This window comes from Melanotaenia boesemani, chromosome 3 (genome assembly GCF_017639745.1).
Source record: "Melanotaenia boesemani isolate fMelBoe1 chromosome 3, fMelBoe1.pri, whole genome shotgun sequence".
Classification (NCBI taxonomy): Eukaryota; Metazoa; Chordata; class Actinopteri; order Atheriniformes; family Melanotaeniidae; genus Melanotaenia; species Melanotaenia boesemani.
This window is the reverse complement of record NC_055684.1, coordinates 28,797,254-28,810,103: the sequence shown is the minus strand read 5'-3', so window position 1 is coordinate 28,810,103 and position 12,850 is coordinate 28,797,254. Positions and strand designations below refer to the sequence as shown.

Below are 12,850 nucleotides of genomic sequence, written 5' to 3'. Positions count from 1 at the left end.
TCTGTGCAGCCCTCCAAGGATATGCCTCCCCACACCATCACTGACCCAATGCCAAAACGGTACTAAAGTCACAAAGACCAAACAAAAAAAGCTACTACTCTATATACACATACTCCACTAACTAAAATAAAAACGGGAAAAAACAAACCAATGAAATATATAGTTTATTTACACAAGGACATAGGTTTGTATTTTATACATTTTAGGTCTTTTTCAGAAAGGCACTTAATCAAAGTTGGGAAGAGTAAGGACATTTGAGTTGGGTAAAAGGCACATTCTAAAAAGCATGACGACATGAAGGATTTGCATAGACATAAAAATATCAACCACACATGTTGATATTTTAACAGACAAAACAATGAGCTTGACAATTTCCAAAAATCTATGATTTAAAAAGAAATGGTATAAGCTTTAACGTAAAACTAATCATCAAATATCAACAAAGCTTTCTACTACAAACAAAACACAGAAACATAAAAACAGTTGCAAACAAAACACAGATGCTGGTACACAGCTAAATAAAACAAGGACACCTCAACTATTTTCCCACAAGGCAAACAAAGACTTGAGATGAGTGATGCTGCTGTAATGACATCATTCAAGGACAGGAGCGGAAAGATGTGTGTATGATGTCAAGAAAACACAAAGACTATGAAATCTGATTCTGGACAGATTAACAGTGAAAGGTCTAGAAATAATTAAAATAAGGAACCTCTGATTTAAGGCAGAGAAAGAATATTTGACCTGCTTAGTGTAGAGTCAGCTTTTCCCTTCAAGCACAGACACTCGCCTTAAAGAGCAGAGTGACAACTAAAATCAATCCAAATATGTGGTAGAAAGTGAAAAAGAAATGTAAAAATTATGTACATAATTGTTTGTTCCTCCAGAGTGTGTCGGTCAGCGGGCTATTTTTTATTAGAGCAGTGTAAGTGCAATGAATGAGCCGGTGAAACCTGCTAACAGTTCCTCTCTTTTAGTTTCTTTTTGTCACAATCGTCCTGTCCGAGGAATGTGTGGAACCTGAGTGTGTGTGCACATTTTCTCACGGCTCAGCTAAATTGCACCCAGCCTGATTTGACAGCATCTTTGTTGGAGCTGTGGAGGGGGGCAGAAGATAAGAGTCTCGATGGAGCAAGGAACCAAAGAAATTAAATGAGATGAGATGGTACATCAATGTGAGGGTGACATGCTCTGAGAGAAAAAAAAAAACTTACTTGGAACCTGCAGATGTGAAATCTCCCCACAAGTCTGAGCTGGGTTGGGCTGCAGGTACAGAAGAACCAAAGTCTAAAAGAGGAGCTGGATGTGAAGAGAAACTGTGTGAATATTTAAAGCATTCATTTCGCATCACGTCAGATAAAAATGTTGATGCATTTAAAAGGATAATTACCAGTGTTTGTCTGTGCAGCTGCAACAGTCGGCTGTTCTCCAGGAGGTGGCAGAAAACCTCCTGCCTTTGCTCCTGGGGGAGGTGGGAGTAGGCCACCACCCATAGGTCTCAGTTTGGCGCCTCCTGCATCCTTCTTCTTAATGTTCTGTGACAGATTCAACATGTTTATTTCTTTACTTTTAATACCTGCCACTGTGTGTTGTCTCATTTCTGTCACGTTGAGGCTAAATGCTCACCCCAATGCTGATTTTGATGGTCTGACCCTCTTTGAAGCTCAGGTCCAGTTTAGGTGCTGTGCTCTGAGAGGCTTCCAGTTTTGCAAGCTCACCTTCTTGCTTGACCCACCTTTGGAGTTTGACAGCATGACAATTGTCAGAGAAAAACTACTGGGTGGTCAGACATGGTTATAGTGCATAGTTATGACACATGATCAGAAATCTTTGGAGGTTGTAAGTTTAACATCCAAAATGCATCCATGTCCTTTATTTCTTTAATTTATATAGCACATCTTCTCATTAATATTTGCTAAAACCATTGACTGATTCTGTATACATTATAACAAAAAATCCCCAACAGCAGGTTAAAAATGATAACAATCCCGTATCATTAATCGTCATAAAATATTATCAAACATTTGCTCTCATTAAATATTTTCATCAATGACACTGATAAATGAATGTACCATGTTAATAAGTCAAACAAGAGACAAGCAAAGTGCAATGTTTGCAAATTTATGAATTATTTTAGACCACAGACTGCAGAAGATGCAGGACGTTCTAGACTTAAGACTTTACCCAAAGAGAATGTTGGATATTTTGTAAAGATTTTCAAAAAGATGAGACAAATCAACTATTTTAGCTGTTGAAAACTGTATCGTCACTACAGTTTTGCAACTGTGTTTTATATGCTAATAAAGCATAATGTGACCATGTTACTTCTGTGATGGGATTTTGCTGTAGGCGATATAGAAGGCTGCTTTTGGCTCCATCTATTGAAGGGCACTGCTATAAAAAGTTAAGCTTATCTTAGCAGGAATGCACGTAGAACATAACTACTCAGTTCATTGTGAGAGAGTTAAATGAGTGTCTTTTAAAAACTTTTTTTTTTTTTTTATTGGCCAGCATGTTTACACACAGCTTTGATAAATTTATCAAAATACACCCATTGGTGTTGTTTGTACAATACAGATGAGTGTGTGAAGCTATTGTGCATGATGATTGATGTGCATTACTTTCAACCTACAAATGTAAATGTTATTCAGACATATAAGCACATGTGTAGGTCATGTGAAATCCATCCATGTACAGGTCAGTCTGCATAGATGTAATTGTTACAAAGCTAATTGTAGATGAAACGATTTAAAAAAAGAACTTATGCAGTCTTACTTAAAATGGTCTTGTAAAGCAACATTGAAGTCAAATGAGTCTCCACGATCAGCAAAACCCAGCCCGATAAAAGCATGGCGTCCTTAAAAGAAGCAGACACAAGGACAGAAACACAGTTATTTACAGTTAATTACTTAAGGCCATCTGTCCCCAATCTTAGGAACAACTCAGATAAATGCAGTCTGTATGTGGGATAGTGCAGTTATATACATACATATTTTAATCAAAAACAATAAGCAGGAGATAAACAAAGTTCCCAAAAACAGCAAAAGCACAAATTCACACATTTTTCTGAAGATTAGAAAAGTGGATAGATGAATATGAATGATCTGACATCAACACACGCTGTTGTAGAAAGCTAGAATTTATCATTTGATTATCTTACCATTGCCGTCTTCTATCCTGATGACAAAATACCTGCTGGAGTCTGTGACTGCTTCAACTACACAACCAGGATACTGTTCAACTGGTGCTTGTGCAAACAGTTCTCCTGCAAAGAAGAAATTCACATCAGACACAGCCTCCGGGTTATTTCCTGACATCATAAGTAGTTAAAAGTTTTGTCAGGAGTTCTGACCATATTATTGTTCATATTTTTATAACTGTTAATAACTGTAAATATGAGAAACACATGGTCTATCTACAACCAAAGACAAACCACGAGGCAAAAATGAGACAGGCACTAGATAACTGATGCAGATTGTTTCCTCATATAACCTTTCTTGTGTTTTGAACATATGACTTTCTTCTGAGCTTACTTTAGTCCAAAACATCACAAAAATGTTAAATGTACAAGTTTGGTTCCCCAAAATAACTCAGAAGCACAGTCTGGCTAAGTACAGTGTGATTAATGGATAGAAGAAGGTGTGGTGGCAGTGCTTGAGTACAGCAGGTGAACCACAGGTTTTAAAGTTTTAAACAAACAATCTTGTGCTACATAAATGTCATCTATATACTAAAAATAAAGATTGTTGGTTGCCTTTTCCTCTATCTCATAGCAACAGTGGCAAAGTCTTCATTAAGCAGATCTGCTCTAAATTTCAAAGGAGCTTTAAACAGGGAGCCTTTACCAAATACTGTGGTCTGATGTTAAAGTTTTTTTGTATGTGTGTGTGTGTTGGTTCTCTAAAATTTGTTTACCTGTGTTTTTATCCTCTAACTTGATGAAGGCCATCTTGCCTTTGGCAGTGATTTTCATTCTACCACTCCATGCCGGTTCATCCAACTTCCAGTCAGCAGCACTACAGAAAAACAGGAAACACTGAGTGAAGTAAAGAAGCGGTTTGTGTAATGCAGATGTATTAGAACAGCTGGCAGTCAGTTGTGTTTCTTCATATCCGGAGGAAGTGAAATCAAAATAAAAAATAGGACAAACGTAATAGGGAGCTCTCTTTTCCTTCTAACAACTGAAGAAAGACCATCTTACATTAGAAACAAATTAAAAAATGTGATTTTATTTTACTGAATGGCCATTTAAATTGTTTACTGGAGTATCCAGTCCAGCAGGACAGACTAGTTTAAAATGGTATAACAGCATGGCACCTATGGATCCTTTAAAATGATCATCAGACCCTGAGGTGAAATTCTTTCACTTACCTACACCTCCAGATATTGTGAACTAATGAGCTATACTATTTTAATATTCGAAACTCAACTAAAAAAAAGATAACATTTTTTACTTAAAGTCAACTTCCCTCTAGAGCTTTAGCTGCAACCCAATGTCTACTTTACAACTGAAGAAGAGTGACAGGTCCAGAGAAAGTGGACTTAATTAGCTTTTTTTCTTCGTAGTTTCTACAACAAGCTTTGGAGAAACGATTCAACTCTACCTGACCGACAATCTGTTTTAATATAGGACAGTGACAACAAGATGCAAGACGAGACAAACCCGTGTTTACTTTTTCTAATAAGTTGAACTGCTAGCTAACGTTATTGCTAAACCTATTAGTCCATTATCGGACAAACATTGAGTTCGCAACGCAAAATACCATCAGAAATGTAGTCGATCGCGTTTTTCACTTCAAAATTAACAACTTATATAATAACAGGTGTAAGTCGCGGGAAGTGGAGGAAAAAGTCGGGATGTTGGTGTCGTATTTCCGCGAGTAAATTTACTGTTAACCATTTTAAACCTCACAGCTAGTTGCCACACGTTTTTAGAATATATCCTTGTTTTAACTTAAACCCTTAAACAGGGGCGAGGACGGCTAATAGTAAGACAATCACCGTAGAAAATATTTTTTCAGGGGCAAAAAGTATTGACAGCTTGCTGTCCGACAATGGATTCATGACTCGTAAATTAGTACGCTAACACCTTAGCTTTGCTCTCTTACCGATATCCTCGGTTAGATGCCCGAGGAGGGATCCGGTAAACGTGAACCTCAGGCTTTACACAAAGCATCGACTCATAACTGTTGTCTTCTGCCATTTTGTTAAAGTTTACTAGCCTAAAAACAACTTCCGACTTTCAATGGACATACACTGCTCTACTGCTGCTGCTCGGCCGAGGTAGAAACTATGGTGCTGGTTTAAGACAGCGCCGCTTCCGGTCCGGAGGTTGGAGTGACGTACTGCCGGACTGATCAATCAGTTTAATCATTTACATAACCTGACATAACCAACATTAAAAATATTTAGTTTATTTGTAATATTGCTATATAAAAAAAATACTTGAAGTGTTTATATCCTAGAGTTTTACTAAAACGTGATAAGCCTAAACTAAATTACCTTCGATTGCTTCTGTTGTGTCTTGTATGGAAACAAAACACCATATTGGACAGAAAATGTAACCACTTTCAAAAGACTAAGATGTGGTTAGAAAAGCTGAGAGATTAGGTAATTTCAGTGCAGCATGAGGTGAATAAGAAAATACTAAGACCCTGACTTGTCTTAGAGATCCAATTAAAATCATTATAAGGAATTAAAAAAAAATCTTTGGCACGGATGTGGGAGTAAGTCCAAAATTTCAGGAAACCAAAATTTCAGGAATGTTCATGTGTTACTGTAATAGTCACACAGGATCATGTATGCCAGCCATTTTTTTATGGACAAAGTGAAATAGCAAACCACTTCCCACATGCATATATAAAAATGATTGAAATTTTTTTCTATGCTGTGATAAAACAAAACTAGAACTTTTGGGACATGTTAAAGAAAGGCCACATTTATAACCAGACATGAGCTTTCCTGAGGGACATGAATGGAGGTGGCTTAGTGATGGTGTTAACCTGGTGTGAACTTGTACCTTGGTGATGATTGAATTTCTCTGCAAGGCAGTGATCAAAGACACACACCCAAGGCAATAAGAGATAAGTCAAAATAATTTTCTTGAGTAGACATCTTTTTTTCTTTAGTTAGTTTTAAAGACATCAAGTTACAGCATGAAAATCATCAAACCTCCATGAACTGGAAGCTCTTGCATGAACAGATTAAGGAAAGATTTGACAGAAGCAATATTTGAATAATGTGAGCAGTGGCTAAAATTGATTATTGGCTATGCAGTGTTCTGATTCAAGAATTATTCTGTTTATCAGTTTTTGGAGTACATTTTAATTAAAACTGATACACATCATCCTTACACTTAATTTGGTGGGAAGTATGTGAATATTTTAGATTGCCACTGATTCTAGGTCATAAAATGAACCATTGTTTTTTATACTTTAGACACCTGGGTTTATGATTGAAAATATCCTTGATATGGCTGAACATCTTTCTATCCCATATTTATTTATGTTGTTAAGTTGGTATATAATTAAGCTAATGAATACCACCCATCCATGCATTTTTATACCTGCTTGTTCCAATGCAGGGTCTGTGGGGGGGTTGGAGCCTATCCCAGCAGCTACTTGGCCAGAGGCAGGGAATACCCTGGACAAGTCCCTCATCACAGGGCTGCAACTACTTCCAACGCTTCTATTTTGACCAGAGTAAATTAGTCATTAGGGGGCATAAATGAGACTGAAATTTGGAGTGATGTTCATTCTAAAATGCATCTACCCTTTCTGGCAAATCCCCAAAATGACTTTTTCTAGTATGTGAGGATGGTATGGATTCATTAACGCCATCAGTTACACCTGAGGTCTGGTCAGATGGTATACAAAAAGACCTCCTAGTGTCTGGTTTTCATCATAAACTCTTTCCTTTATCTTATTGGAAAGTAGTAGGAAAAATTTGGTAAAGAAAAAGACAAAAGCTGTGATGTGGGTCTGCAGGACTGAGTCTACAGATTAAATATTCTACAGACATTGCTTTAAACAATCTAATGCAATCATATTACAATGTTAGACTATATATGAGTAGAGTACTTGAGTAGCATTAGTAGTCTGTCTCCTTTGCTAAATATGTAATAAAGCTCACAATCATAGAATTCAAACAGCTCTTAACATGGTTGCTCCTTAAGTACTTCTGGGTCATTTCATTGATAGAAACATTGATGAGCAAAGACCAATTGTATTTCCTTTTGTTATAATAAGCCTAAATGTCAACTATATGATGAAATGAAGAGCTCCCAAGTCCAGGCTGCATGAAGTATAGTTTCACCTTGTTCACACAGTGAGTGTGAGTTTTTTCAGCAGCAGTAAACTTTACAAAAGCACACACAGGTGCAACATTTGTGTCCGTTCATGATCTTCCTGACACACTGCCAGGAAATCCACACTTTTCCAGCTTCATATTAAAACATATGAAAACAGGAAAAGTGCATGAATAATTAAAATGAAACAACCAAATAAATTTTTTAGGACACTTCTACATTCTACATTACTTGCTAAATCTCAGTTTAAAGTGACAAATTTTCTTTTGCAACTGAGACCAAAACAAAAGAACAAAAGCGGAAATATATACCCTTGCATCAGATTACATGAACTAACTTCTTACAGACCTTTATCATCAGCATCATGTTTAATGTGATTCAACAGGGTGCCCAGTGAAAAACAGAACCACATTACCACAGGGGTGATGCATGCATGTTTTGTCCTGTTCTAAGGCTCATATTTAGTTTCTATATCTGCTGACTGCATGAATAGCTTACTGGGGATATTTCCTGTTTGTTTTTTAAATAAATAGCTTGTTAAATTAAGCATACAGAGTTGTTGTAATACAGCTAACAGGTGTCAGTAACGTTTAAACTTTCAAACCTTCAAATGTCATACATTTAGAGCAATATACCCAGGGAAAAAATCCATCATGGAATACATTTACTATCTTTGAGTCTATAACATCTGAAATGTAGGCTTTGATTTAAGTCTCTTTTTATCCCGTTATATGTCAATTCTTAATAGAAAATAAAACTATGTAACTATTTACACAGATAAAGTTAAACTGTTACTGTTAAACTGTTGACAATTAACTTGGGAAAGATGGAATGGCGAAAACTAATTTAAACGTATGAGGTTATTTATTCCCCATGTATAAAATGATTGTAAATAATTAGTTACAGCAGGAAATATGAAGTAAGTAAAGACTATTTCCCAACATTTATAAAAACAAAACAAACTTAAGACTTGGACAAAATTATGACCACAGATTCAAATGTTTGATTAAATCCAGCTTAATCAACTAATTAACTTCCACTTCAGTCAAATGCATAAAAGCTAATAGGTACTGGTGGTCATTTTAGTGCTTTAAAAGTAATTTAAGAATTTTGCCCCAGACACCAAGCTATTTCTCAAAATAAAAACAAAATATAGCAAGTTAATCTTTAAGAGTGTTTTATTAAAGGGTATTCTTTTTTTCTCAAGTTTCAAAAACAATGACATCAAATGAGTCTTAATGTGGACAAATGATGACTGCAGTAAAGCATCATGGGTAGATCACACTGGTACATGATGGGTACCTGCTTCTCAGTTCAAACGATCACAAATTCCCTTTGTTTTAGTACCAGAACCAAAGCCATAGAAACAGTTTATGAATGTATTCCTAATGTTGTATGTACAAATACAGATGGAAACCTTCCATATCACTTACAAAGTGTAGGTTATATAACACAAAAATACTGAGCTGACCCTAAATGTCTTCTTTCATCAGCTACTGAGGTTAGAATTAATGCTGCACATTTAAAAAGTTGTGCTGCTGTGTGGAAGAAAGTTGACTGCAACTAAGTGTTAATCATGGTTTAATTTTGATACCTTCTAAACTGTTTACAGCTGAAGCACAGTCATGCAGCACTACAGTAAGAAAAGCATTAAGAGTATGGTTGTGGATTATCCAGAATACTAGCTGTGTGCAGTTATGTGGCATTTCATCAGTGGCACCATTAACCTATCATTAGCACACAAAAAAGCTCCAAAGATAAGCCAGAGTACCCACTAGCAGGTGAATGTCGGCAAGAAGGGACCATTTCTCATTTAAGGCATTAAATGTCATAAGCTTCAAACCTAGTCCATGTTCATTTATTGCAGTATCAAACATCAGTACTGGTAACTCCTCTGTATTTAATTATATTATTAATTTATAGCTTGTAAACTTTTTTTAATCTGTGGTATATTAGCAACGCTGCAAAATCCTGTTGTGTGACAAACACCACAGGAAAACATTCATTGAAACCAGGCAGTTAAATTTGGCTTTATTCCAAAGCGCACTGATTAAAAGGTGAGTTTTCCTAAATTTCTCTAAATTATTCTAATATCATTATTATCGCCTTTCCCCCCCCCAACCCAGCAGAATGTTTGCCAAAACGTAGCAAAACATAATTCTGCATGCTGGGCGTGATACAGTAATTTGTGAATCATTTATAAAACATTTTACCAGCACATGGTCCAGTCGGTGTACTCAAGTTGACGCACAAACATATTAAAATGTATTTATTATCAGTGTCAGTACAGCTGGCTGAGAGACGGGCTCCAACTTTGTAATTCTGATTGCAAGCTGCAAGGCAGCACATACATAGTCATATGTTCATGAAAACCTCAGATTTTCATTTAAATCAATTTAATGACACCACCAATAAAGTTTCCTACTGCAACTAAATCGCCTAGTCTTTTACACACTGCTGATAGCCTGATTTAAATATATTATGTCACAAAAAAGAAACACATGAAGAAACAATAACTGTTTAAAACAAAACATTTTGACTAAACACAGGGAAAAGAAAGTAAAATCCAGGAAGTTTTTTTATAGTTATTGCTTGAGAAAGCTTGGATTTAGTGACACCGTCCTGATCATGATCTTTGGCCACAGGCTGTTTGCCAACTGGTCCTTTCCTTTATAGCTACCAGTGCTGAACACAAACTAGTGGACTGTTAAATGTTCTTGTCATAGCCACTGCCACAGCCACCATCCATACATACATTTTTAAAACACATTATTGGGCATAGTGGACTTTTACTGAACAGATTCAATCAGCACAAGTTTCTATCCCTTTGCAGTCAAGCTGCTAAACATACATTCGACTCTTGGCACTGTCAAACATTTCATTTCCATTGAACCCAACAAACTAAGGCTATCCTTCTGGTGGACTCCCAGCCATGAATCATACTCTGTCAGTGAGAAGACCAACTCGACTGCTTGCACGAATCTGGGGATTTTCCACAGATTCACAAGTTCTCTTGATTCTCCCTGAGGAGACGAACCCTTGATGCACAGGCACACGGCCGGCCAATCAGACTTAAAATCGTAGGGCACCTTATGGTACGTCACAGTTTCACAGTGAGTGGGGCTGTGTAGCCATAGCCTGTTCACAGTGTGGAACAGAAGGGGTTTCAGATTTGTGATCTCTGCCAGCCCCTTGTGAGGTTCCACAAAGGGAAAAGACAAGGCAAAAGGCAAAGATCATACAAGCAATTAGAGTAGAGAGAGGGTGGAGAAATTCATTTAAAGTCTTCATTTTCCTTATAACCATTATATGTCACTCCCTCACTCTACTCTTCAAATCACACACAACCCCATAATTTTTCCACTCGCCATGCCCTGTCAGGGAGGCAGCTGTTTCCTTGCAGCAAACAGCCACAGTTTATCTGCAGAGTCGGAAGCCTGAGGTGCCATCTGGACCAGTGGGCTGGCGGATCACCTGATTGTTTGGACGAACTGGCTCTAATGGTTGCTGCACAGTCATACGAACAGCCCTAGTGATTAGAGGAGAAATAAATAAAAGACAATAAATAGTTAGAAATGTAAAATAATTCTGGGTATTTTTATTTTAATTCTACCAATTACCAAGATTATGATTATTTCTATCATAATGCCGTACCTATCCTGACTTGGATTGTCCTGAGGCGTTTCATCAGAAGAAGCGCTACCCAAAATTCTTCTTCGGGCCTCTGCATATTCCGCTTCCCGTTGGGCCAAAGACTTCATCTGCTGAGAAGGACGAGACGAGGATGCAGAGTTTCCCGTTGTACCGTTATTGGAAGGACGTTTTAAAATTCGGATCTGAGGTGGGGGTGCAGCAGGCAAAGAGTCATCCTGGATCACAATAGCAGTTCGCACAGGTGAACCACCAGATTTCAAATTGGATTTCCTGCAAAGATAGGAATGTGTGAGTGGTGTACATAAAATAAGATTTTTTTTTTTAAAAAAAGAAAAAAAGTCACTTACTTGGCTTCTTGATTTATTTTCAGTTTTGCTTCAAGTCTTCTCTCGATTTCCTGTGAATAAATAAATACAATTAATAATTAATTCCTATTACTGTGTAATACTTTAGACTTCCCATTAGCTTTATTTGGCAGACCATTGCTTCACCTGGTTCGCTTTATTTTGTGTAGGAGCTATAGTTCCCCATCCTGGATGGAACTCCCAACACTGCCCAGACAGCAGACATGTTTGGGCCGAATCCAGGCGACTTTTGGCATTAATGGCTCAGTTATGGCACTGTGATCTCTTGTGGCCCACATGTGGTCCAGATGTCAATTGCTGGCCTGGATGTGGATTATGGCATCTATTTTGTGTGCTATAAGTGGTCCTAATGCGGGAAGATTGTCTAGACATAGACTGTGGTAATTTTCTTGTTGGCCAGATCTGGTGGTGAATGCTGTGGATGAATTTTGGCAACCACACTAACATTTAGTAAGTAAAGGCCAAATTTGGGCCAAACAAAACAGCACATTTTGGGCCATACTTGGGCAAAACCTTTTTTCGCTATCTGGGTAAGCATAGGCCAGAAACATAACCACCAGAAAGAGCAATATGTGTCGCTTGAACGATTAGTTTTTAAATGCATTTTTCTTTAGAGAACAAGTGAAAGGGGAGTGTCTTCTTTATCTAACATCAAAGCCACCCAAAATAGCCTACTAGTCCCAACATGTGAGACAGAAACGTGTAAATAGATGTGAATTACAACAGAGATAAGATAACATAGATTACTATTTACCACAATTAAATCAAGCAAGCTGCCATCAGTATTCAGACAACAAATGAAAAATCTTCAATCAGGATTATTCTATTGAGGACAATAGGATGGCAGGGCCTACGAGACTAAGCTAAGAAGCCCGGCTAAAGAAAGAAATCTATAAAACATGTTGCCGCATGAAAGCATCAAATGCCTCCATATTTCACTAATTTTTCCCATGTGTCTGCTTAACTGTCAAACAGAAATCAGCCTGGTTGTGTGCAACTCACCCCGCTGTCTGCTGCTTCCTCCCAGCTCTCAGCTACCTCCTCATCCTCCATATTTAACAGTACTTTGGTTGACTGTCTCTTCGCTCCACCGGCAAACTAAATCCCATCCACGCCGAGAGCATGTGATGGTGAGCAACGTACACCGTTCACGCAGATCCACGGGGAGCTCTGTTTCACTGGGTTTTAGGATTTGATCAAAGATTCGCAAACTGTTTCTTTGGCCGCGCGTTAGCCTGTTAGCTTAATGTCCACAGTGGGCAATCTCCCCTTCGACTGTCTGTTACATTAAATTTGGTGTGACGACCACCTCATTGAATCAACCCCAACCACTAGTGCTCATACAGAGGAATATTATCTGCACACCAAATAAAAAACTAAATAGCCACTGAATGAAAACTAGGATTGAAAACTTGGCTATGCTATACCTCCCCGTTAAGACAGTGGGAAAGGAAATGACGTTATAACGTCATCTTACACAGGTAGCGTCAAGCAGCAAACGTAGCTAAGACTGTCGATATACAAA

At 37.6% G+C, this 12,850-nt stretch overlaps 2 protein-coding genes across 4 annotated transcripts; both read right to left on the bottom strand.

The window, feature by feature from the left end:
- Positions 1-149: 149 nt before the first annotated feature.
- Positions 150-5,291, bottom strand: necap2 (NECAP endocytosis associated 2). Of its 3 annotated transcripts, none has more exons than XM_041979734.1 (8): positions 5,109-5,291; positions 3,916-4,016; positions 3,161-3,265; positions 2,776-2,857; positions 1,627-1,735; positions 1,391-1,535; positions 1,215-1,296; positions 150-1,095 (listed from the first exon to the last, which is right to left on the bottom strand). In XM_041979734.1, the coding sequence occupies exons 1-8, from the start codon at positions 5,201-5,203 to the stop codon at positions 1,050-1,052; spliced, it is 765 nt and encodes a 254-aa protein (XP_041835668.1). In that variant the 5' UTR covers positions 5,204-5,291; the 3' UTR covers positions 150-1,049. The 3 variants fall into 3 exon arrangements, with proteins under 3 accessions (XP_041835668.1, XP_041835670.1, XP_041835667.1); XM_041979736.1 differs by having other exon boundaries at positions 1,215-1,287; XM_041979733.1 differs by having other exon boundaries at positions 1,215-1,299; positions 5,109-5,289.
- A 3,579-nt stretch (positions 5,292-8,870) lies between these two features.
- LOC121636326 (SUZ domain-containing protein 1-like) lies at positions 8,871-12,814 on the bottom strand. Its single transcript, XM_041979737.1, has 4 exons — positions 12,328-12,814; positions 11,308-11,357; positions 10,961-11,230; positions 8,871-10,835 (listed from the first exon to the last, which is right to left on the bottom strand). The coding sequence occupies exons 1-4, from the start codon at positions 12,376-12,378 to the stop codon at positions 10,724-10,726; spliced, it is 483 nt and encodes a 160-aa protein (XP_041835671.1). The 5' UTR covers positions 12,379-12,814; the 3' UTR covers positions 8,871-10,723.
- Positions 12,815-12,850: the final 36 nt, after the last annotated feature.